At 40.0% G+C, this 22,168-nt stretch overlaps 4 protein-coding genes across 9 annotated transcripts in view; 3 read left to right on the top strand and 1 right to left on the bottom strand.

Annotated features, from left to right (window-relative positions):
* The window catches only part of LOC117219271 (uncharacterized), a 69,244-nt gene extending 68,503 nt beyond the window's left edge, over positions 1 to 741 (top strand). For both annotated transcript variants that reach the window (XM_033468270.2, XM_033468271.2), the window contains exon 6: positions 194 to 741. In XM_033468270.2, coding sequence (XP_033324161.2) covers positions 194 to 270 — 77 coding nt within the window. In that variant the 3' untranslated portion in view covers positions 271 to 741. The remainder of the gene's footprint in view (positions 1 to 193) is intronic.
* Positions 742 to 1,100: 359 nt separating this feature from the next.
* On the bottom strand, positions 1,101 to 5,470 carry LOC117219272 (prefoldin subunit 5). 2 transcript variants are annotated; one of them, XM_076518586.1, is made up of 3 exons: positions 5,320 to 5,470; positions 1,590 to 1,730; positions 1,101 to 1,525 (listed from the first exon to the last, which is right to left on the bottom strand). In XM_076518586.1, the coding sequence occupies exons 1-3, from the start codon at positions 5,387 to 5,389 to the stop codon at positions 1,245 to 1,247; spliced, it is 492 nt and encodes a 163-aa protein (XP_076374701.1). In that variant the 5' UTR covers positions 5,390 to 5,470; the 3' UTR covers positions 1,101 to 1,244. The 2 variants fall into 2 exon arrangements, with proteins under 2 accessions (XP_076374701.1, XP_033324163.2); XM_033468272.2 differs by lacking the exon at positions 5,320 to 5,470 and having other exon boundaries at positions 1,590 to 2,952.
* Positions 5,471 to 5,671: 201 nt separating this feature from the next.
* LOC117219297 (odorant receptor 13a) lies at positions 5,672 to 10,759 on the top strand. Of its 3 annotated transcripts, none has more exons than XM_033468335.2 (8): positions 5,672 to 5,766; positions 6,098 to 6,267; positions 6,357 to 6,665; positions 7,336 to 7,619; positions 8,126 to 8,225; positions 8,281 to 8,385; positions 10,323 to 10,472; positions 10,602 to 10,759. In XM_033468335.2, exons 2-8 carry the CDS (start codon positions 6,112 to 6,114, stop codon positions 10,656 to 10,658), a joined length of 1,161 nt encoding a protein of 386 aa, XP_033324226.1. In that variant the 5' UTR covers positions 5,672 to 5,766; positions 6,098 to 6,111; the 3' UTR covers positions 10,659 to 10,759. The 3 variants fall into 3 exon arrangements, with proteins under 3 accessions (XP_033324226.1, XP_076374699.1, XP_076374700.1); XM_076518584.1 differs by having other exon boundaries at positions 6,318 to 6,665; XM_076518585.1 differs by lacking the exon at positions 10,602 to 10,759 and having other exon boundaries at positions 6,318 to 6,665; positions 10,312 to 10,447.
* A 1,324-nt stretch (positions 10,760 to 12,083) lies between these two features.
* The window catches only part of LOC117219261 (uncharacterized), a 57,031-nt gene continuing 46,946 nt past the window's right edge, over positions 12,084 to 22,168 (top strand). Inside the window, exons 1-3 of one of the 2 annotated variants that reach the window (XM_033468250.2) lie at positions 12,084 to 12,755; positions 19,912 to 20,212; positions 21,636 to 21,715. In XM_033468250.2, the coding sequence (XP_033324141.2) occupies positions 12,709 to 12,755; positions 19,912 to 20,212; positions 21,636 to 21,715 (428 nt within the window). In that variant the 5' untranslated portion in view covers positions 12,084 to 12,708. Of the gene's footprint in view, positions 12,756 to 19,911; positions 20,213 to 21,635; positions 21,731 to 22,168 lie in introns of both variants that reach the window. The other variant, XM_033468249.2, reaches the window with a different exon arrangement.

The following is a 22,168-nucleotide window of genomic DNA, read 5'->3' as shown; positions in this document are numbered from 1 at the left end:
TATAATTATTCGAGCCTTGCGTCTCGCTTTTATAGTTATTGACAATCGGTAACTATAAAGACGAGCCGCGAGGCTCGAATAATCGTATCTCCTATTCCTAAATTGTTCATTTTTTTGCGCAATCTGAGGTCGAATTAGGGCGAAATTATTGTACATGCGAACTGTACTCACGTTTCTCTGTTTTGTATTGCAGGCAGCGCAGCGAAACACATTGAAGGATGGTTCTATTTTAATGTCGCAGTCACGTTGTTAATGTGCAATCTGAGATAACATCGATGAACTGAGAATTTCGAGTTTTGTGGATGTGACTGTACCGGAGATGGGGGAATTGTTTGTAAAATTTTGAAATTAAGTGCGATGGAGGGGAACGAGGAGGGAGAAAGAAATCTTTCGTTAACATAAATATCGACCGTATGTTATTCGTGTAAATAGGATAAAAATTTAGCGAATTATCTACGTGTAATTGCGACCCACACGCAATCTCGTCGCAAGCGAGATGAATTTATAATCTGATTAATATGTCATAATATTACATATTAGATTGAGGATACACCGCAGCAGGTATTCGCGAAATTATTTCAACGATATTACAACCGTGTTTTCTATCCTCCGAGAATGATTTTGATACCTCTTCTGTAATATTATAGCTACAGAAATGTATCTTATAACATTTCTAGGTGAAAGCTGTTATTATTTGGGAATGAAATTTTGAGTAAAAGAATAAATAACTCACCTTCGTTATCCTTGTCTGGTCATTTATTCACACCTCTCCACCAGCCTCTCCTATCCGAATAAATAACACTTATTGTAAATGATTGTACCGCGCATATTCGGATAGATGAAATAACATTCAAAATAGGTAGAACGCATGCAATACTATGCTAAACAGGGAGTTTCAAAAATACAATCGATCCGCGTAAAAATTCGTGCAAACATGACGGGCGACTGTTTAATTTTTAAAAAGCCACTCGTAATATTTATTGACAATTTCAGAATACGAGACGATGATACGAAACATTAATTTTATTTTGTAAAATATCGTGTCGCAAACAGGCTGGTATAATTAAATTATTTTGTTTGCGGCATGAAATAAAATACCATTGGAGTTTATTCAAATTTATTGTGCTTTACAGAAGCAAACAATATTGCAACTTTTTATATAAATCAAACTAACTACAATTTAAATGCGAAATGATACCACTCGATTACAATATTCGAACTCTTAATGTATCGATATTTTTATGTTACGTACGGCCTACGATTTGTTTAAACGCTCGACTTTGGAGTTTCATATCCATGATATCTACGACTTGATCTCTAATTTTGCTTTTGTCGAACCCTAATTGCTCTATTTTGTCCATTTGTTCTATGATATGATCAGATTTTCGGTTGAAATATTCTTTCGCCTCGGTGACATTTTGTTCGGTAAAATATCCAGCTCCGATGTCGATGAACACGTTATCCGCGTCTTTCAATCTTCCCGTAACAAACATCGATCCAGTCAATGGCACGAGAATGTCATTTTCTGTGAAAAGAGTCGTTAGACACATTCGGAATGGTTTCGTATCGATACAATCGTCGCGTCTTACCTTTCATAGTGGGAATCTTTTCGAGGCACGTTTCCGAATCCTGAAATTCACTCTGCGCGGTTTTTAATGTTTGCAACGAGTCCTGGAAGAGATCGAGTTCGTGGTCCAGTTGTTGCCTCAAGGCCGTCAGTTGTTGCAGATCTAAACTTGTTAAATCAAGTCGTCGTAAGTGTTTCAAATCTGTCATCAGTATGTCCGACATTTTAATGAAAAAAAAAAATACTATCGCGACAAGTTATACTTCAGCACTGTGCCGCAGATGACGACTGCGTCCCGCACAAACGGGACATAGGAATAGAACTGTCTATTTATTTTCGTAGCTCGATTTTGCGGGGCTCGAGAGCCTCGTTTCCGCGGCACTCGCAGCGTTCTAATACATTGTATTCTGTTACAATTCGATTGGGGATAATGAAATTGCAACGAAAAATATAGAATTTCAAAATGAATTGTACACATCTGGCACGAGTCATTTCGCTCTGCGATTGCTGTAAGGAACAATGTAAATCCCGGTAAGAATCATTTGCTCGGTAAAAATCTAAATTTAGCGCCGTTCGGTGTACCGGCAAAACGGACAAACTGGTAGACAATTTTATCAACGGTCAATTGTTGCTATAGATTAAGATGATGACGCTGTTTTTCATGGATAGTTAGAGGTTCCGATCGTTGTCGATATTTCAATAATTTAAGCTGGTATACCTCGTCTGTTCTAGCACCCAAAGTAAATTTTTGTCACGCAAAATTGGGCTTCGGATTCTAAAGCACCCTTACCATTTCGTGTCGCACTCGGCGTTACCGATAGTTCGCGTTAAACTAGGCACGTTAGCATGAAGCGAATATCTTGTATATTTCATTTCTACTACGAATGCTAGATATCATTTGAAGGCAACTAGTTTATACGGCACGAACATTTACACGGTGGAAATAATGTTTATGCGAATTTAAGCGAATATCCTGTATATTTCATTTCTACTACGAATGCTAAATATTATTTGGAGGGAACAAGTTTATACGGCACGGACATTTAGACGGTGGAAATAATGTTTATGAAACATGTATTACATAGATACGATATAAAGTGTAATTATTTTTATGAACAATGTGCGTCAGGCGCACATCGCCGAATGGTTGATTAGCAAAAAAGGTCACTTCGAACGCGGCGTTCGAATTCTCCTCTGAGGCAAGCGTTTGGCGATTGGGGCAATGTTTTGGGTTGGCAACTAAGTAATTGTCGATTTCAGTTATAAATGTCTCTCACTCCTATTTTTATGATATCCGTGAATGTTATATTATAAAACTATTATTATTATTATGTTATTTTTTATTACCCGTGAATGTTAGCAACTGGACAAATTGAATGCAGCGGTCAAGGAAAAGCGACCAGAATTGGTACTCGCTGCACTCGCTGCAGTAATATGATAGTAGTAGTAGCAATGGTAGCAGTAGTAGCAGTAGCAGCAGTAATAACAGAAGTAGTAGCAGTAGTAGTAGTAGTATTTGGGTTGGCTTTGCCACTTATTTACACTTATATGCGCTTTTTCCTTCGCGTAAAGAAATGTTAAATTTCTATAAGCGATAATTATAATAAACATGTATTTTATTATAATAAACTTTGTTTATTATTATTTTATATATTATTCGCCTTCTGTTATTATACGGTAACTAAGTCTAATAACATTTTTATATTTGCATGACATTAACATTAAACAATATTTATTTTATCTATTTTATATATTTTATTCATCTGTAAAAAAAATCATTCATATGTAAAAAATTGTAAAATAATATGGGAGGCTCACAGTAGTTCAATCTAACACTTTTATCTCAATAATAGATAACACACCATTGATTGTGCCGTAACAATCGAAGGCAACTGGTCTGAGTAAAAAGCCGAGGCTATCGGTCGGTAAGCGTTGAGAACAAATCTAGCAATTCGGAGATTTACAAAATCACTGAGTATAGAGGAATGTTCGCAAGATTTTTCTGTATTGATATGATGTCAAAATGATTATTTATTCTTGATAAAATAGACAATATCGAATATTTATTCCCGCCACAAATGATTCGCACTGACTCTTCCATAAGATACCGTGTATACGGTGGCACGAATCATCTGCTACCGAAAACCTACAAGCAGCGCCAATCCACATAGTGGTAGAACGCTCAAACTGTTGAACAATTTAGTTCCGATTCTCTCCGCTAGATGACAGATTACAACTCGTAAAATTGTAGCGGATGTAGAGGATGTAAATTTCTATTATTTTAATATTTTTAATTTTCAATTTTTTCGACAACTTTAATATTAACCGCATATTTAGTATTCGTATCGCAGACAAGGGTCTTCACAGACGAAATCACAGAACAGAAATCATATCTATAATTATCTGTAACAAAACATTAATTCATAAATATCCAAACTAGAGCTGTTCGAGTACCTGCAAAACACGAGTCAGGTATCATTCAGCTTGAATAATCGATCTGAGCCGAGTACTTGAAAAATCGAGTAAGTGAGCAGTTCGAATGCATTTCGTACAATAAGCATATTATACATATTACTGCTTTATTTTAGATATTTTTAAATATTTTTAGATATTTTTCTTTTGAGTTACTCGATTCATCGAGCCGTTCGATTTTACCAAATACTCGATTCGGCTCGAAAACCGAGTCCCTGCTTGGTCCAGATTTTAAGCTACTCAAATATTCGAGTACGGATGCTAACTGTGCGTAGGAATCAAATATGTACAGAAATCTACATTATCTGCAATCGCTATAGGTTTAACAAAGTAGTGCCACCTGTGTCAGAATAGCAAATCCTGTATTATCATCTGTAGATAATTTTGGCGAACAGTTTCACCATTTTGCCACTACGTGTACTGGCGCTATGTTTATATTTTCAGGAGTAAATGATTCGAGCTAGATTTTATACTGTATCTTATAGCAAAATCAGCACGCTCATGTGTCCTCGATATTTGCAAGAATAAATATACTTTGCTTGCATGATGTAGATGCAAGAAATTCTCCTGAACATTTCCATATGTTTAAAATATTATTTTGAAGTCTAAATTAGCAGACTTTATGTTATTTCCTGCGTACACAATTTTCTTACGGCGAGAATCATTTGTAGCTGTAACAAATAATAAATTGTTTCTATATTTGCAACAATAAACAGGCTTCCAAGAATAATATGATTATGTTACGATTTATGGTAGTCTGTGGTGTGAAATCGATATGTAGAAACAACACGTACATTTTGAAATCAACAAAATAAACTGTGAGCCATTAATTACCGAGTTATTTAGATTCTTCCAGGAGGGTTGGACAGGGACGTATTCTGCATTCTGGGAATGCTTCATAATGGGTTTTAACTTAACGCAATGAATTGTACTTGCAACCGTATCGAATAAATAATCATCATTTTATCTTAACGAAATGGCAGTAATTATTCCATTCTGCAATGCAACTATTATCTGAGAAATATTTGTACAGCAAATAATTTAATATCCACGACGGATATTAAACTTAAATAAGTGCGTCACTATTTAAATTATTATATATATATATTAGTTATATATTATAGTTATATATATTATTAATATAATTATTATATATATTATAATATAATAATATAATATAATATATAATATAATTATATATATTATTATATATATATATAATTATTATATATATTATATTTTTTAAATTACTAATTTATAGAAAGTGAGTAACTACTTGCCTCTTCCTGCAGGTACAACTTCTTGTCTCTCCTGCGAACGAAAAAGATTGCACAACTTTTTCACCAGCATTCGCAGCAGAGGAAAAATAAGTTATACGAAGAAGAAAAGTCGAATACCGAAATTTGATATAATGAACTCAGAAAATGTGTATACTTTGAGACGCGAAAGTACAGGTATAGATGTACATTTGTGTAAAGAGCTGGTCTAGGTGGGTAGTTTAAGTTATTTCGACATCCTTCCTCAGCCATATCATTACCTTCCTGAAGCTGACGGTAATACTTGATGATGTCGAACTTCGATTCCCCAGGATACGCCTACCATGAAATGATAAGATATGTCTGACGGATCGATGTTCCCACAGTTTCGCGAGAATATTCCTCTTTCGACCGTCAAGTATGGTTGCGATCGTCCTGGAAGGTAGAACAATCCTTGAGGCACACTGAAAGGTAACTACACGTAATGCTGATTCTGCAGCGTAAGACCGACCTTAACGATTAAATAGCTTTTGCAATCAATTGAAAATCGAAATTGTTTTCAAAGTGCGTTCCTTTAAGAAAGCAAACACCTAGCTGGCTTCGTAATCTTTAGGATTAGCAAATGTGTCTGGAATTACCGTCTATTATTTATAAATTATAAATAATTTTGACGAACAAATGAGTAGTTTTCGTTTAGCATATAAATCCCGGGTAGTTTTTTCACACAGATGTAGACCGTAGATGCTGCATCTCCGTGTCGATTTAATGCACCACGTTGCTAATAAAGCTCTGTATCAAGCAGACCACACCGGAAGAATGAACTTCCAAATCTACGCCGGCGAACAATACGACAAACTCATTAAGCCCATAATGACGACCGGGAGAATAATCTCCATCTGGCCGTTGTCTGAGGACAGCAGCAGGTCGACAGTATTGTTCAGAAGAATTCATCTGTTCTGCATGTTTTTCCTGGTGAGATCGCGGTGCCCCGAATTAAAGAAAATATAATTGGTCCGGCTCAGTGGGTGTTTCATTTGTTCATTGCGAGGCTGGGTGCACAGGTGGTCGTGATGTCGTTCGCGGTGACGGCCGACGTGGTCCACAATCTCAGTGACCTGGACGAGGCGACCGAGTGCGCCCTAATTTGTACAGCCTTCTACCTGTGCGTCGTCCGGCTGCTGGTCTACACCGCTCATCAAAAGGACATGCTGTACGTGGTGAACACAATGCGCGAGGACTGGACCATGTCTTCTTACGAGGACAGAACGATCATGGCCGAGAAGACAATGTTCGCCTTCCGGCTGGCCAAGTACTTCATCAGCACCGTCGCCGTCACCATTGTCATGTTCATGTGCATTCCGCTTCTCGAAGTACGTACACCCTCCGGACACTTAATCTACAAACAACTCTAGGTTGAAATCTTAACCGTTTGCGTACAAGATGGTTCTGAAAAAACAGGATCGAGAAGCGCTAAAGAGCGCGATCGCGCTTCTTCGATTGCGTGTCGAAAAGAGCCGAAGAGCGCAATAGCGCTCCTTCGATTATGCGTCGAAAAAGCTGTGAAACATAAAATAAAACGTTATGAATGAAAACATATATACTATTAATGTAGAATAGGTAACAACAAAATGCAAATTGGATTACTGACAGCGATGCGACGCGCGACGTATACATGCGTCTGAAAGACAGCGCGTTTCGACAAATTTCGGGTGGGCCGTCAGTCGTCTGTTTCGGCCAAATGCCCTGGCTTTTCTCGACACAAAATCTGAAGAGCGCGAAAGTGGCTCGTGGTACGCAAACAGTTAAGCACAAGTAGGTATGAGTTCCCTTGGAAATGATTGGAGACAGTTCAACGGTGATGTTTGACGATGATTCTTGTGATATTAATGCTCGTGAAGATTCTAAGTTGACGTCTTTGCTATAAATACAGGATTATCCAAAATAAACTATAGGAAGTTGTGAAACAAAACAAATTCGAAACAAACGGTTTTTGTAACTGATTGAGTCGGTTTCAATAGGACTTAAAACAATTCCTTACAGATTTACGTGGCAGGGAACGAAAAAATACTGCCATTTCGCGGCTATTTCTTCATCAACCACACTGTATCACCGATCTTCGAGTTTTTCTACTTGTTCAATGTAACTGCTGGCGGTTTCGGCGGTAGCATGATCGCCGGCGCAACCAGCTTCAACTTAATAGTGATAATGCACGGATCGGCAAAATTTGCGGTCCTACGGAAGAGGCTGGAGGCTATAAACGGCAAGGATCCTGACTCCTCTTCCGTTATGAGAGAGTGCATAATTCGTCATCAAAAGGCAATAGAGTGAGCATTACTTGACCAAATATTAACATTTTATTTTAATTATAAGTATTATAATAAATATAATTATATATTATAAATTATTATTATAAATTTTTTTATAATTATTATTATTTTATCATTGTAAATATAATTATATTAACACTTTCGACGATCTCATTCTTGCACGAATTTTTTTCGTAAATTTAGAAACTGCCTAGTTAACACTAAACGTTCCAAAATCTACAAGTGACTGATAATTGTTTTATAAAAATGTGATAAGATTGAATTCACTGAAAGTTATCACAATTTCGATGATTTTGAGCGGTCGGATAAAGAAATAATATCCAACAATTTCGCATGGTGCAGCTGTATGATTTCAATAATTATCAAATAAAAAATGTGAAACTGGTCATTTGATCTGCAGCGGTACGTTTCGTGTTAAAAAGCGAATGATTAAGCTTCCTACGGACACGACACAATCACTGAACAATTTTCCATCCCTTTGATCATTAGCTGTTCGTTTCCAGGTTTGCGGACGCGCTGGAGAGGATCATAAACGTTCTGGCATTGGGTCAATTCGTTATTAGCACCGGCCTGATCTGCTTCGCCGGATTCCAGATCACCTCGGTGCGTTCACTGCGTTGTCGAGATATATGTGGTGAATAACAACTAATCATTCCAGATGATGGAGGACAAGGGACGTCTGATGAAGTACTCGACCTTCTTGAATTCCGCAATCCTCGAGTTGTTCATGTTCAGCTTCAGCGGGGACGGGTTGATCGAGGAGGTAAACGAAGAAAAACTGACCCAACTACAATCATAGAACGCCTTACCCTCGTAGATTCGATCGAGGACCAGCCGCTATCGATCTTAACGCTAAGTCTCCATGCCGGTCAATGCGATCGGCCTCGTATTGTTTGACTTGGATCGTTGAACTTACAAAGACTCTTTCTTAACTACGGTAAAATCTCCCTAATTAACGCTCAGATTCTGCGAAAAAATGGTCAATTTGGGAGAAGGAATTGTTGTTGGCAATCGGTGACCATAAAATCGAGCAACGAGACTCGAATAATCGTATCTTCTCTTCACGAATTGTCCATTTTTGTCTATAAGCTGAAGGACAATTGGAGAGAATTTACTGTAACTCTGAAGTACGATCGTGACGCGTTTAAACAAAATACGAAGGAACTCAGATGTATAGGGTGTATTAAAATTATGGTACTTCCGGGAAATGAGGGATTTCCGAGATCATTAGAAGTAACTTTTTTTCACGAGAAACAGTGACCAATGAGAAAGGAGAGCCAACGGTTAGCACAAGGCGACCGAGCCAACGAGAACCAAGAATCCTGGTTCCGCTGATTGGCTCTGCCGCATGGCGCTAGTCGATCTCGCCTCTTATTGGTCAGTGTTTTTCGTTAATAACTCGTAAACGAAATTCCGGATTGCATTTACGCTGAGGAAAAAGTTACTTCGAATGACCTCAGGAGATACCATAATTTATATTTTTAATACTATAATCATTTCCCAGAAATACCATAATTTTGGAACGTCCTGTATACGGTATAATTATAGTAACTTGCACACTTTTCAAAAAGTTCGCAACAGCTATTTGGTTAAGAAACGACTGAATACATTCCGTTATTTATGCTAATATTATTCATATAATATAAATACAGCGCTGTTAAAAAATTGATTTCTCAGGCGCGAGAATGTTGAAAATTGTAAAGCTGTCTAACAACTCACTGTAGTTATTCGAACTCTATCCTATGGAGAATAGTACTCTACATCCAAATATTTAGGTATACATCTTGAAGTTGTTGACAGTTGAATACCGAATTTGAGATATTGTAGTGTAGAGATGAACAGCTTTGTTTATTCGGTTCGGTTGTTTTTTTGCTTCGTTACATTCAGTCTCTTATCGCTTCCACAATAACGATGGGACTGTTCCAACAAAATATTTGTAAATGCGCGCAGAGAATTAGGTTTTGATTTTTCGAACCGGTGTACCCTGTTAACTCGCGACTCGTTCCTTTAATCGAAGCGGTCGAAGCTCCCGCGAATTGGATTGATCAGGTTCCTTCTCGAGCAGAACCAGAGTTTTCCTCGTCCCGGGGCTATTGAATTATTCTCTCTGTGCCCGGGACTGCAACCCGGGGAAATCAGCATGGAGGAACAGGCATTAGTCACTCGGAAGTTGCAATTATAATTAGAATCACGAATGTGTTAGAAACCCAAAGAGAACGAGGTGCCCGAAGGTACTATACCAACCGGGCAATCTTGAGTGGTCAAAGTAATCGCGGGCAGAAAATAGAAGTGGATCGCGGGCGATCTCGAGATCTCGACGCTTTTAATCGACTTCGGGGGTCTTTGATACGACGCCTTCGCGATCAACATCCAGCTCTGTTCTTCGGAAGAAGGTTCCCGAGGTCGCGATTGCTGTCTACAGTGCTCATATATGCAGAGAATACGACGTAATGGTATCATTTCAGACGTTCTCCTTCATTTTTACGAGCTATAAAATGGGGCATAAATCATAAAAGACCAATGACGGATCATTCGAGAACAAATCAATTGTTGTTGACGCGGTGGAACCAGAAAAGTTTCGGAAACTGCGGTGTCTTCTTTCGAGAACAGAGCACAGATTTCTTAATTGTTTCTTGATCATTTCTTGACTCTTGATAGCGAGTCCGTGTGAAAAGTAATCGATAATTAGTGATCGAACAGAGCGAGTCGGTGGGTCTGTCAGCCTACAACAGCGGATGGATGAAAAGTCGCTACTGCCCGAGGCTAATGATCATGATGATGCGGTCGATGGTCCCCAGCAAGATAACGGCGGCTAAATTTTACAGTATGTCCCTGGAGAGCTTCTCGACGGTGAGCGCGAATCACTTTCAACTCCTTTCAACCCTTACCGAGCCTTTCGAACTGCTTCGGCCGATTCGAACGGTCAACGTTCTCCGTTCTAACATAACGTTCTCGCGTAATGCATCATTCGATTTTCAGGTGCTGAGTACCTCGTTCTCGTACTTCACGGTCCTCACGGCCACCAAAGAGGAATAATGGCCGCTACGATGAACGTTGACGCGCACCACACGCTTTATGATTGTAGACCGAGTCCCTTGATGACTCAACTTGCAGAGAATACATATACATATACTATAGTCGTTCCACTAGCCTAAAAATATCCGTGTTCATCAAAGCGCTGGCTGAAAGTCCGCTTCGCCTTTTCGTTCGTCGCCGAATCAACGGTTTCAGGGGGTTGATAACGAGTGGAGACAATAGTCGCCAGTCGCCTCGATGCCTGTAATTCCAGATTTACGCGGCATATTGACAAAGTAGAGTTTCTATTAACAGATCAAATATTATTTTCGTAATTTTCCTGTTGCGAATGTATCTGTGCACCTGTATGGCGAATTCTGTTGTTCAGCTTTTCGGGGTAGTTCGAGATTCTCGTACTGCTTCTCGGATTCCTGCGCTCAGGAATCGGCTACTCGATGAACGATGAATCATTTACTGCCTGACTGTTTACATACTTTCTATCAACCGTAACCAGTGCAGACATTTTATGACGCCATTAGCAACTTTCACTGATGAGTGTTTAAAATATTATTGAGGAAAGAAACGATAAGTAAAGTTATTTTGACACGTTTCAAATGCGTAGATTTTATAGTAAAATTATTGAGTAAAGAATGTACTTCATACTTATTGATCTAATATAAAGATACATACAAATAGGTAATTTATTCAATAAATTTGTTTCATTCGGCATACAGTGAGTAACGAAAGTATTCGAACACTAATATAACTTCGACTACTACACCATGTATTTAAATAAATATACGTTGAAGAGAAAGAATACTGTATATTATAATAATAATATATTATTATATATATTATTATAATATATTATAATATAATAATGTATATTAAAGTAGAGTATATAAATGTCAAAAAGCAAGAAACTTTCGATTTAATGTAAAACGTTATCTACGTAATTGAGCGTTAATCTACGTATTAAGGAATATAGAATTTTCGTGCAACATAAGTATTCGAACGCCTTATAAAATTCAGTCGAAATGTTATTTTAATTTTAATTTTTTTATATATGTATATTTATTTAAATATATGGCACAGAGGTCGAAGTTATATTAGTATTCGAATACTTTCGTTACCCACTGTATATAATAATAATAATAATCGCTAAAAATCTGAATACATATATGCTTATTATTTTTATGAAGCAATATAACACGGTCGCTCTATATTTTCCGTAAACCTCGCGTTAATGCAAACGAGAAAATGATTAATGTGAATGAATGTAGTATTATTATTACTATCATCCAGTAGCAGAACTCTGAAAGCCGTCACACACGAATCACGAACAGTTGAAGGTTACAAATTATACGATCATGAAATAATATTCACTGTTCCTTCTAGAGAGTAGCCAAGTGAGAAGGTGCTTCGTGTCTAAGCCACGTTGTTAATTAATAAAATTGTTGATTTCTTATCAATATAGAATAACGATTCTATAGTTACTACGATATCAGGATTCGTTAAATCCAGGAAAATTAAAATACAGCGATAGAAACAAAAGATTTTACAGCACAATATCATTCCAAAATCGAGGAGCATGCGAGGACGATACTAGTGGCATGAATTAATTAAGCAGATCGAATGGCCGAAATAGAATTCGCTCGTAACTGGTTCGAACGGATGAAAAGAATTGGAGGATGCCGATTGCCACCGATGGCAGATCGTTTGCAGCGGTTCGGGCGAAATGTAACGAGTTCGTCCGCGTTCCCTGGGTGGGGTAAACCACGAACGAATGGTCTTGGGAAGCGACTCGAGGGTATTTTCATCGTAACAGTACAACACGTGCACCCGGCCACGGTGCACGCACAGCCGGCTTCTTCAACTCCTCTGCCCCGCCGATTCTGTGTGCATCCTTGGTCGCGTTCGGTTTTCACCTCTGCAGAATGCAATTGGAGGGAGCCTGGAACCACCGTCGTTAAACACGTTGCAACGTATCGCGTGTTCGGGAGACCTGTGATGCACGATTGAGAGATGGGAACCGGATGACACCGATCGTGGTCGTCCACGGGATGACAATATGGCGAACATCAAGGTGGCCGTGCGAGTGAGACCGATCTCAGCCAGGTGAGCTTACAATTTCTGAAAATTTCCGTCTCATCCCAGTCGGACTGCGTGCTTCCGTTATGCGAGTAAAATTTCGCAATTATCGTTTACGACTCTGAAAAATTGAAAGGCCAGGCTTCGGGGTAAAAATTGGAATGCGCTCGTTAGCGGGAATCACGCATCGGTGTAATGAAAACCGTCCGAGGAAAATTCTAGGTTGGCCCGCTGGTCTCGCCATTAGGCTCGCGTCTGCCTGGCAGGTCCGATGTATTTTAAGAAACAGCAAAAACCGGCGTGCTCCGGATACGTGTGTGTACACGATCCCCGGAGGTCAAGGTTTACCGCCGCCTTCCAGTTCCTTCGCCGCAATTTCATTTTTGCCAGGCCGTTTTTTCGCGGCTTTTACGAGCCACGCGGCGACCGCCAATCGACTGGTGTCTGCTGGTAACAGACGGAGGAGACCTAATTGTCGAGGTGAGTCGCGGAGGACTCGTTGCTAGAACGAAAATCTGCTGGCGGATTCGTTACTGTCACTCGCGGACTCGTTTCTATAGTTAGAAACCGCGGCGACAGTCAGACAAACTGACAATTATTGCCGGAGCCCGCCGCGGCCGGCAATCAGGTCGTCACCGGGGATGAAACCTCTTGCCAAACACGATTTTTGAGATCGATCGATGTTCGATTACTTTTTGGATTTTTGGGATCGCGATATTGGCTGTAGAAATGACACCGGTGTTCTAGAAATTGAATCGGGTATGAATGGATTTTTAACATTTTCCTCCTTTCCTTATATTTTCATTGGTTAGGGTAGTGAAACCAGTTACTGTCAGCTGGCCAATTATTGTGCCTTCAGTTTATTTTCAAGCGTAATTAACTTTATATTTATCGAAATTCTCGTAATGCCACAAAAAATATTCCAATTTTTTGGTAACGAATTCGTGAAATTTTCTATAAAGCTTAATTAACAATGTTGATTGCACTGATGAAACGTACTAAGATTACGGAAGAACGAAATAAGGATTGTTTACCTGAAGTTTCGTTTTTAGCTTCAATTTTAGTAGTTTATTTACTGTACCGCTTACTACAGGATAGGCCTACATAACCTCAAATCTCAAATCATCTGTGCCACATTTTTAAAGAGAAGAAATGCAAATACGAAATTTTATTAATAAAAAATTGTTATTAGTGGTAAAATAAATTTTATTTATAAAAACCAGAGTTTATTAAAGTATGCTAAATGTATAAACTTTTATCGAGCACAGTTATCGAGGCTAAATATTCAGGACGGGAGCACAGAGAGGACCAAGAGAGGTCAAGAATGAAACGAATTTTAAAATGTCTGCGTATTACCATCACCTTTTTAAAATTGTTAAAGAGGGAAACAAATATTTATTTAGTATACGATATCTTGAATTGACGGAGACAACATTTATTTTGTATAAAGGTCTGCAGTTTAGCTATAATTCAACCCTAATCAAAATAGGAAATCAGCTTCACACGTTCTCGATTGATTAAAAGAGGAAGAAGTAATAAGAAGTCGTTTGGGATCGGTTTCTACGATGACAGCCGAAGGAAGACACAACATATGGGATAGATCTTGCTTCACGTGGGTGCACGACAGATTTCGACTGCCGGTTTAAATTTACCCCGTCGAATCCCCTCGCCTACTCGGCCACGGCTCATCACCTCGACGAGACATCAGGATCTTTATGAGATTTTATCGTGTCTTATTTCTCTACGAAGTTTTGTATATTTGCTCGCGGTCCTCGTTTTGGGCGAGGGTGGCTCGGCTTGATCCTTTACAAAGTTCCCACTTCCGGAATGGAAGGTGCACAATTTTATTTTGTAACAACGGAAGCAAACAAAAACAAACCGATCCAGATGCATTTATTATCCCTTACAATCCGTTGTTATCTGAATAGCCTGTTGCAAAACGGAGTTGAAGGAAAAATCGGTTTTACCCGTTTAATTACTCTCTATTCTTAACAGTTCCGAAATCTTCTCGATTCTTCGAAACTGTTTCAGTTACAACCGATATAAAAAAACAATTTGTAGCGGTCACTTTCAGAATCTTTTCAATCCTTGGCTACAATCACTGAAATTTAATTAACAGATTCGGAATTCAAAAATGTCATTAATCAAATCGGTTTCATCGATCGAGTGACTCTCATTTTGTGGATTGTTTCGGGGTTCGATAATTACCAACGGATGAGTATGATTCTGGTACTATAGTTGCAAAGCAAAATGTTCAAAATACACGTTATAAATTACGTTAAATCGTCACCGTCTCTTCGGGGCCTGTAAAATCACAGAAAGAACCCAATCGAAAAACAAATGCGAATTTTTTGAATACGCTCACCTGATCCCTCGTGATCGCAAGCTCTATGCAGTGTCTCGGCCGATCCAGGGGATGTTCCCGACGTTGAAAAGAAACGTTCGCGACGACGATTCTCACTGGGTCCACGTAGGAATAGCACGACAGACCGATGACACATGACTCGACAGTTTAACGACTCCAATAGGAGCAGCGGGAGCGAGCATCCGTTCTAGAATAACACTTGACTGGTCCGCGGCGCCACGGAGGGTAGAATCCGAATAATAAAGCCGGCTGTGCCCGTTGCTATTCACGTACGAGCCACTCGTGGCTCCGAGATTCATTCAGAGACCTCCGTGTCGATGTTTTCTTGGGACTCGCGCTCTTCGTCGAAGTCCCGCGTCGCTCGCGATCTCAGAATGAGCTGCACCCTCGCCCGATCCCTGTATTTCATTCAGAACTTTATTCTGCTTCGCGTAGACTGGTGTAGAGGATAGACGGAGTCAACGACTGCTGAACTGCTCGGATCTTCAGACGCGATCACCTTGACTTCGCGATCGGAGGGTTGATACCACTTTATCGACCGCTAGCCTATTTATCGGCTTTTCGATTGCCAATGTTTATCGATCGCTAGCCTATTAATCGGCTTTTCGATTGCCAATGCTTATCGACCGATAGCCTATTAATCGACTTTTAGCTATCGACGGTTTTCGCTTCTTTACTGTTTTGTTAGTAGCTGACCTCCTGTATGCTGACCTCCCCATATCCTTATGAATTATAATTATAATAATTATTATTATTTATTATTATTTTTAAAGGAATAAGCACAACACAATGAATAGCGAAAATTTAGCCGGTACTGGGAGCAAATGCGCGCGCGACTAAGCCAGTCCTTACTGAGTGGCAGCCTCAACCACGACCGGACGATAAAGTGATACTATCCTGGTGCTAGCAATGGGGCAACCTTCGCACTACCATGAGTTTAGATTAGTGGGATAATTGATACTATCGATTGCCTTTGACCAGGTACGATAATTGCTTGGTTTTGAAGTCCAGCGAAGCTTCAACGAACGATCGGCCGGCTTCGGTCTGTTAAACTTTTTACGACCACCGCAATACGACCGAAATATGCGGACATCACGTGCGACAGAAACGAAGACACTTCATGAACAAATAACGACATTGGCAACACGAGATAATAGGATGCCACTTCCACTGACAGTTTCCTACTTCTCCATCTAAGATTACTTCAAACACGCTTATGAATCAATTAAAATAGTCGACGATTACCACTTCATATCAACTTCATATATAGTAGAATTTTATTTATGTGAACTCTGTGGTAGACAACCGGTTCATGTAACCAGGTAGATTCATATAATAGGAGTTCGCAGATTATTCACACTACTTGGAATTTCTCTCGTTCAAATATGTACATTTAACCAAATAACTAATTTATTTCTCAGATGTTAACAATATTTAAATCCTAGATGTTTAGATAATTAGAGTAACGCTCGACGGTAGTTCAGATAATGGCAGTTCAGCAGAAGTTCACTACATCGGGCCTTGCCAAATATTTCGTCCCATTAAATGAAGTTCAGACAAGCAACGCTCTATTGTATGACCAATTATTTCATACAGTGGCCCATAAAAGTGTTCGTACACCTTTTAAAACGAAATAACTATTTTAACACTGAACTAAATCACTTGAATTTTTATTAGGTGATAGAGGGTCTAGCCTACTAGACGATGACCGAAATGCTTCTTTTTTCGTTTAATTTTGCTATTACTTGGAATGACAAAAAAATAAAAATCTCTCGTGTTTCAACTTTTTTATCTGAGCCTATAACGAAAATTTAAAGAATGTCTCGATAGATCTCAGTAACATATACATGTTGAAAATTTTGTATATAATATTTATCGAAATCAAGTCACGTTGTTATGAGTTACAACAAATTGAAGATCGCAAAGATCGCGGTTTTGACCAAAAGCTGCAAGAAATCTGCGGTTTTTAAAATCCTTTAACGTCTGTAGCTTGATTCTAGGTTAATCGATTTCGATAAAATTTTCACCACGCATACAAGATACCGAGATCTACTTTCGTATGCACTACCATGTTTTAAAATACAGAACAATAGACCACGGATTAATATTTTTGTAGTTAATCGTAAAGAACAGAGGTCGAACGAAAGTGTGTTTCTTAACCATTTACAGCAAGGGTTAGACAAAGTTGAAGATAATGTAACAATATTCTGAAATCCTTCTAACATCATTATAGCTTCGTATTCGAGCTAATCATTTTTCCCATAAATCCATCAAATCCGCATTCCACTCCGGATTTATTAATCGTTGCCGGTAAAGAGTCCATCGAGCGAGCACTCGAAGAAGAACGAAAAATTGCCGGATTTCGCAAATGGCGCGGAACGACGCGCGACAACGGGACGCGACGGTGGAAACGGCGCGAATATTTGCCGATCGATGGTTCCCGCGGAGGATTCCGGAAGTGATCGGGTCGCGGCGGAAGCGAGGGACGAACGGAGTCGATCCGGCACCGTTGACCCAGAACGATCGGGGCACGTCCGGCACGTTCGGCACCGGCGAGGTGTTAATTTCGCAAAAACGCGATACGCGGCACGGAATCGCGTCCCGATTAGACCGAATCGGGGCCGATAGGATCACGCGAGGACCTCGGGGTGAAAGCACCGGGATATCTGGTCGCATGTGTGCCCGCGTGTGTGCGCGTCGCACACCTGGCCACGTAACCGCGTTTTCCCGGTGTCTGGTCACGCCAAATGTTGTGCCGGCCGCGACGGAAGGCGACCCGAAAACCCGCTCGACCGTGGCTCGTCAACGGACCCGCGGATTCTCTCGAAATCCCTCCGGGATAAGTTCCAATTCGGTTACCGGCACTTTTTCCTCCACCTAGATCCACGTAGGAACGTCGGGGGCCGTGTTCCCGCCCCGATTGCATTCCGCTCCGGCAGTCGGTATCGCATCCAGGGTTTTAACAAAGACGACAATGACGTTTGCAAATGCAGTTTAGCAAACATTTAGCCCGGAGTGTGCTCGACGAATGAACACGAATATCAATTTCACCCTTCGCCGCTGCCTCTCGTGGTGTCTCGCTGTTGCAATTTTCATCGGGAGTGGCACGTTTACGTCGCTCGTTCGCTCGTAGAACATTCACCGCGCCCCGCAGGTCTAATAAATAGCCCGGCAATCGGAACGATAATGTTTACAACGGTGACATCGTGTAATTTCGAACAATTTCGGACACTTTTGTGTGCTCACATTTGGTCGCAATTATTTCTTGACAACAATGTGCTGCGCAGTACGTTGCATCCTCGTCTTCCTAATCACGTTTGATAAAAGAATAAACTAAGCTTGCAATTTCATTATCAAGGATCTTCGTAACCGACTGTTAAACTAAGCATTTTATGCATTAATGCAATTTGGTAATCGGGTCGATTTTTTAAGGATTACACATCCTTGTGGATCATTGATTCAATTCGAAAAGATTCAATGCTTCTTCAAATACGTAGATAAAATATAATATATTTAAGTAATCATATATATATTTTCTATACATACAATCAAGCTACAAAAGTTACTTAGAATGACCTCAGCTACCCCACATTTCCGTATTGCGAGACATTTTTGGGACACCCTGTATATATATATTTTATAATCCGATCAGCGACAGAACACCATCGCGATTCCTCTTCACGCCAGCTGTGCGTCGATCGAGATCCAAATCGGCTGCCAGAATCTCGCCGCGATCCAGTGGGTGTCCCAAAAATGTCTCGCAATTCGGAAATGGGGGTTTCCTGAGGTCATTTGAAGTAACTTTTTCCTTAGCGAAAATGAAATTTGTTTACGAGTTATTAATGAAAAACACTGACCAATGAGAGGCGAGATACGCCTGCGCAAGGCGGCCGAACCAATGAGCGGAACTAGGCTTCGCCGCTCGTTGGCTCTGCCGCCTCGCGCCAGCCGATCTAGCCTCTCATTGGTCACTGTTTTTCGTTAATAACTCGTTAACGATGCCTCGGAGAAAATTTTTGTAAAGGAAAAAGTTACTTCAAATGAGCTCAGGAATCACGCCTTTTCTCACGTTAACATAATTATGGGACACCTTGTGTAATATTATTATACATAATATACATTTTTATTGTACTCGTGTGATTGTTATACGAAATCTTTATTTTATTTCTCTTTTTTTATCAAAAATGTTCTACCCGTATATGTATGCGAGTAAAGTTAATATTATTATCGAAGTTTCAATTCTCGATGGACATCGTTTTGTATAATTTATCAAATTCGTCGATTTTTAGTGCTTCTTCGAATGCACAAATTAATTCAATAACGTTTAACGCGTGTACCGACATAAACGCTTTTCAACATGCTTAGTACACAGGTATTTGCACAATGGTTGTTCGTCCTAACGGGATAAAAATTCGGTGCTTTTCTCGTTTCAATGTACCGTAAGATGTTCGCTAAGAATTCCATAGACAGCACAGTTGGTCAAATAGCGATCTAAACTGAGAATATGCGAAATGTCACGGTACGAACCAAATGTTAGAGCGTCCTTAGAACTTTCCGGAGACACGTTGACCCACTTCGCGACACAGTCAGCTCGCCGTTATCGGCTTCCTTTGGTCGCGTCGCGAATTAGCAATCGTAAGAGCGTGCTGCACAATGAAACGATATCGAGAAACCATTCGCGGCTTGGGACGCCATTGGCTTGCGGTGAGCAAGGTTTCATATTCGACCAGGACACGTAGAGCGTTGTTGTGCCGTTAACGAAGTGTGTAATGGTCATTCGTGGATAATTTTTAACGGTTCCTGTTTCCCACGATCCAGGGAGCTGAATCGAACGGGCTCGGACGTTGTGGTTCGCACGGACTCGAACGGGATCTCGTTGACCAACTTGAAGGTCTCCTCCAGCAAGGCTGGGGACAGTCGCGAGAGGACCAGGACGTACAGTTTTGACTATTGCTTCGACTCGTCCGACCCTGAAGCTGAGCATTTCGCGGATCAAGAGAGGATCTACGAGACTCTTGGTCAGACTGTCCTGGAAGCTGTTTTCTTGGGGTATAATTCCTGTTTGGTCGCTTATGGACAGAGTGCTTCTGGGAAAACTTATACCATGATGGGAACCAAGGTATTTGCTTGCTTCTATCCATTTGTCTTGGTTAATTGTTACGAGACGTGAGCTACGGACTGAATTGAGAATCAACTTTTTCCATCTGTGGTTTTATTTACTTTTAAGACTGTAGATCTATATATGTTTATGTCGGAGAACGCGTAGAGTAGTGGGGCCTGTTAATTCCTTATTGTTCTGTTTCGTTCGTTTGTAATAAAAAAATGTAATGTGTATTATTCGATAGATTTAAAATTAATGTGAAAGCACAGTAATTGGTCACCTCACAATAACCGACTCCACTACACTACATTAAGGAGAAATAGAGAGAATCTTTTGATATGATTAAATATTTAAATATCAAATAATGAATATCAAAGGTAGGGTATTGCTTAACGCTTTGACTGCCACGTTACAACCCTATTAAATTTCATAAAATTAAAGTATTTTACTAAATGAAATTAAGCCATGATTGTGCCATCAATTATATTTTCAACATTCTTACATTTTGTAGATCTTAACAAAATTGGGAAGACACATAATAGATCCTCGTTTAAATTAATTTTCAGATGTGAACAAATAATTCCGTTACTCCTTTATTTCTCCATTCATTATTTTACACTTATCTTTCACATTCAAAATTTCCTACAATTTTATATTATTTCATAAAAGTTTCCTGCAAGTAAAGATATCACTGTAAACTACATATTCTTTATTTTCAAAATAATATCAACAAATAGTTTAGTTTAAAGTTTGAATTTTGGGGATTAAAGATCTACAAGGTTTCAATCTAACAACTTCAGAATCGCTAATACTTTTTATATAATCATAACCCTTTGGAAACCCCTTGGAAATGATTTGTACGATACGAGTACAAATAAGTAAACACGAGGATATCCTGATCACTCGCTAAACAAATCCAATCCCGCATCTAACAGTTTTCCACCGTGAAACAGGTGAAACTGCGTGTGGTCCCAGAAACGATCAATTATCAAGGACGCGTACCACGCGGTAGAAAATTATATTTTCCCAATTAAAAGGCAATATAATAGTTAACGATCGGACGCGCGAGGAGCCAATCGGAACAATTCATCTGCGCCCGCGCTGCCTCCAGTCAATGTACGGTTACTGGTAATTCTTTTTCGAGAATTTCCCCCGGTAAATGGAAACTGTTTTCGCGGCGCGTCGCTTAATTAAATTGCCCCGCGGCTTTACGTTGGAGTGACGCACTGCGCCGCGGGATTTTTAAAAGCGTCCCGGTTGTGCGCGTTTCCAATTATATGTAGAGCGTCTGGAATCGCTGCGGGCCATTTCGATGGCCCATCGATAATGACGCGCGGTTCCTCCTGTATCTTCCTCTTCTCTTCTCGCTGTGGCAGCTGTCACCGGGTGTGATTTTTCATAATAACGGTGCGTTCCGTTCTTGCGGGCGTGATTTTTCCAGGATGATCCCGGACTGACGCCGAGGCTCTGCGAAGGACTGTTCTCGAGGATCGAGGACGAAAAAAGGAACGAGAAGAACTGGTGCGTCTTGGTCAGGTAATCGCTGGAACATTTGAGAATCTTTCCACGGGATCGACCGAAAGTTGCAGTCGTCTAGAGCTGTGTTGTTAGAGACATAAGTTACGGACGGAGTAGGGCAAGTGACGCATGCGCGTCTATCGAGTGAACATTGTAATTCTGAACTACGATCAGACAGAGGCTCTACGTCGCGTCACGATCGTACTTCAGAGTTACAGTAAATTTTCTCCAATTGTCCCGCAGATTGTAAACAAAAAGGGACAATTTTGGAACAAGAGATACGATTATTCGAGCCTCGATTCTATAGCGGCTTGACTCTATAGTCGCCGATTATCAACAACTATAAAAACGAGCCGCGAGACCCGAATCTCCTCTTCCCAAATTGTCCATTCTTGTTTACAAGCTAAGTGACAATTGAAGAGAATTTAATGTATAACGTTCACGCGATGCAGGACT

Source organism: Megalopta genalis, chromosome 2, assembly GCF_051020955.1.
Source record: "Megalopta genalis isolate 19385.01 chromosome 2, iyMegGena1_principal, whole genome shotgun sequence".
NCBI classification, from domain to species: domain Eukaryota; kingdom Metazoa; phylum Arthropoda; class Insecta; order Hymenoptera; family Halictidae; genus Megalopta; species Megalopta genalis.
The sequence above is the reverse complement of the archived record's forward strand: the minus strand, read 5'-3'. Positions and strand labels throughout refer to the sequence as shown.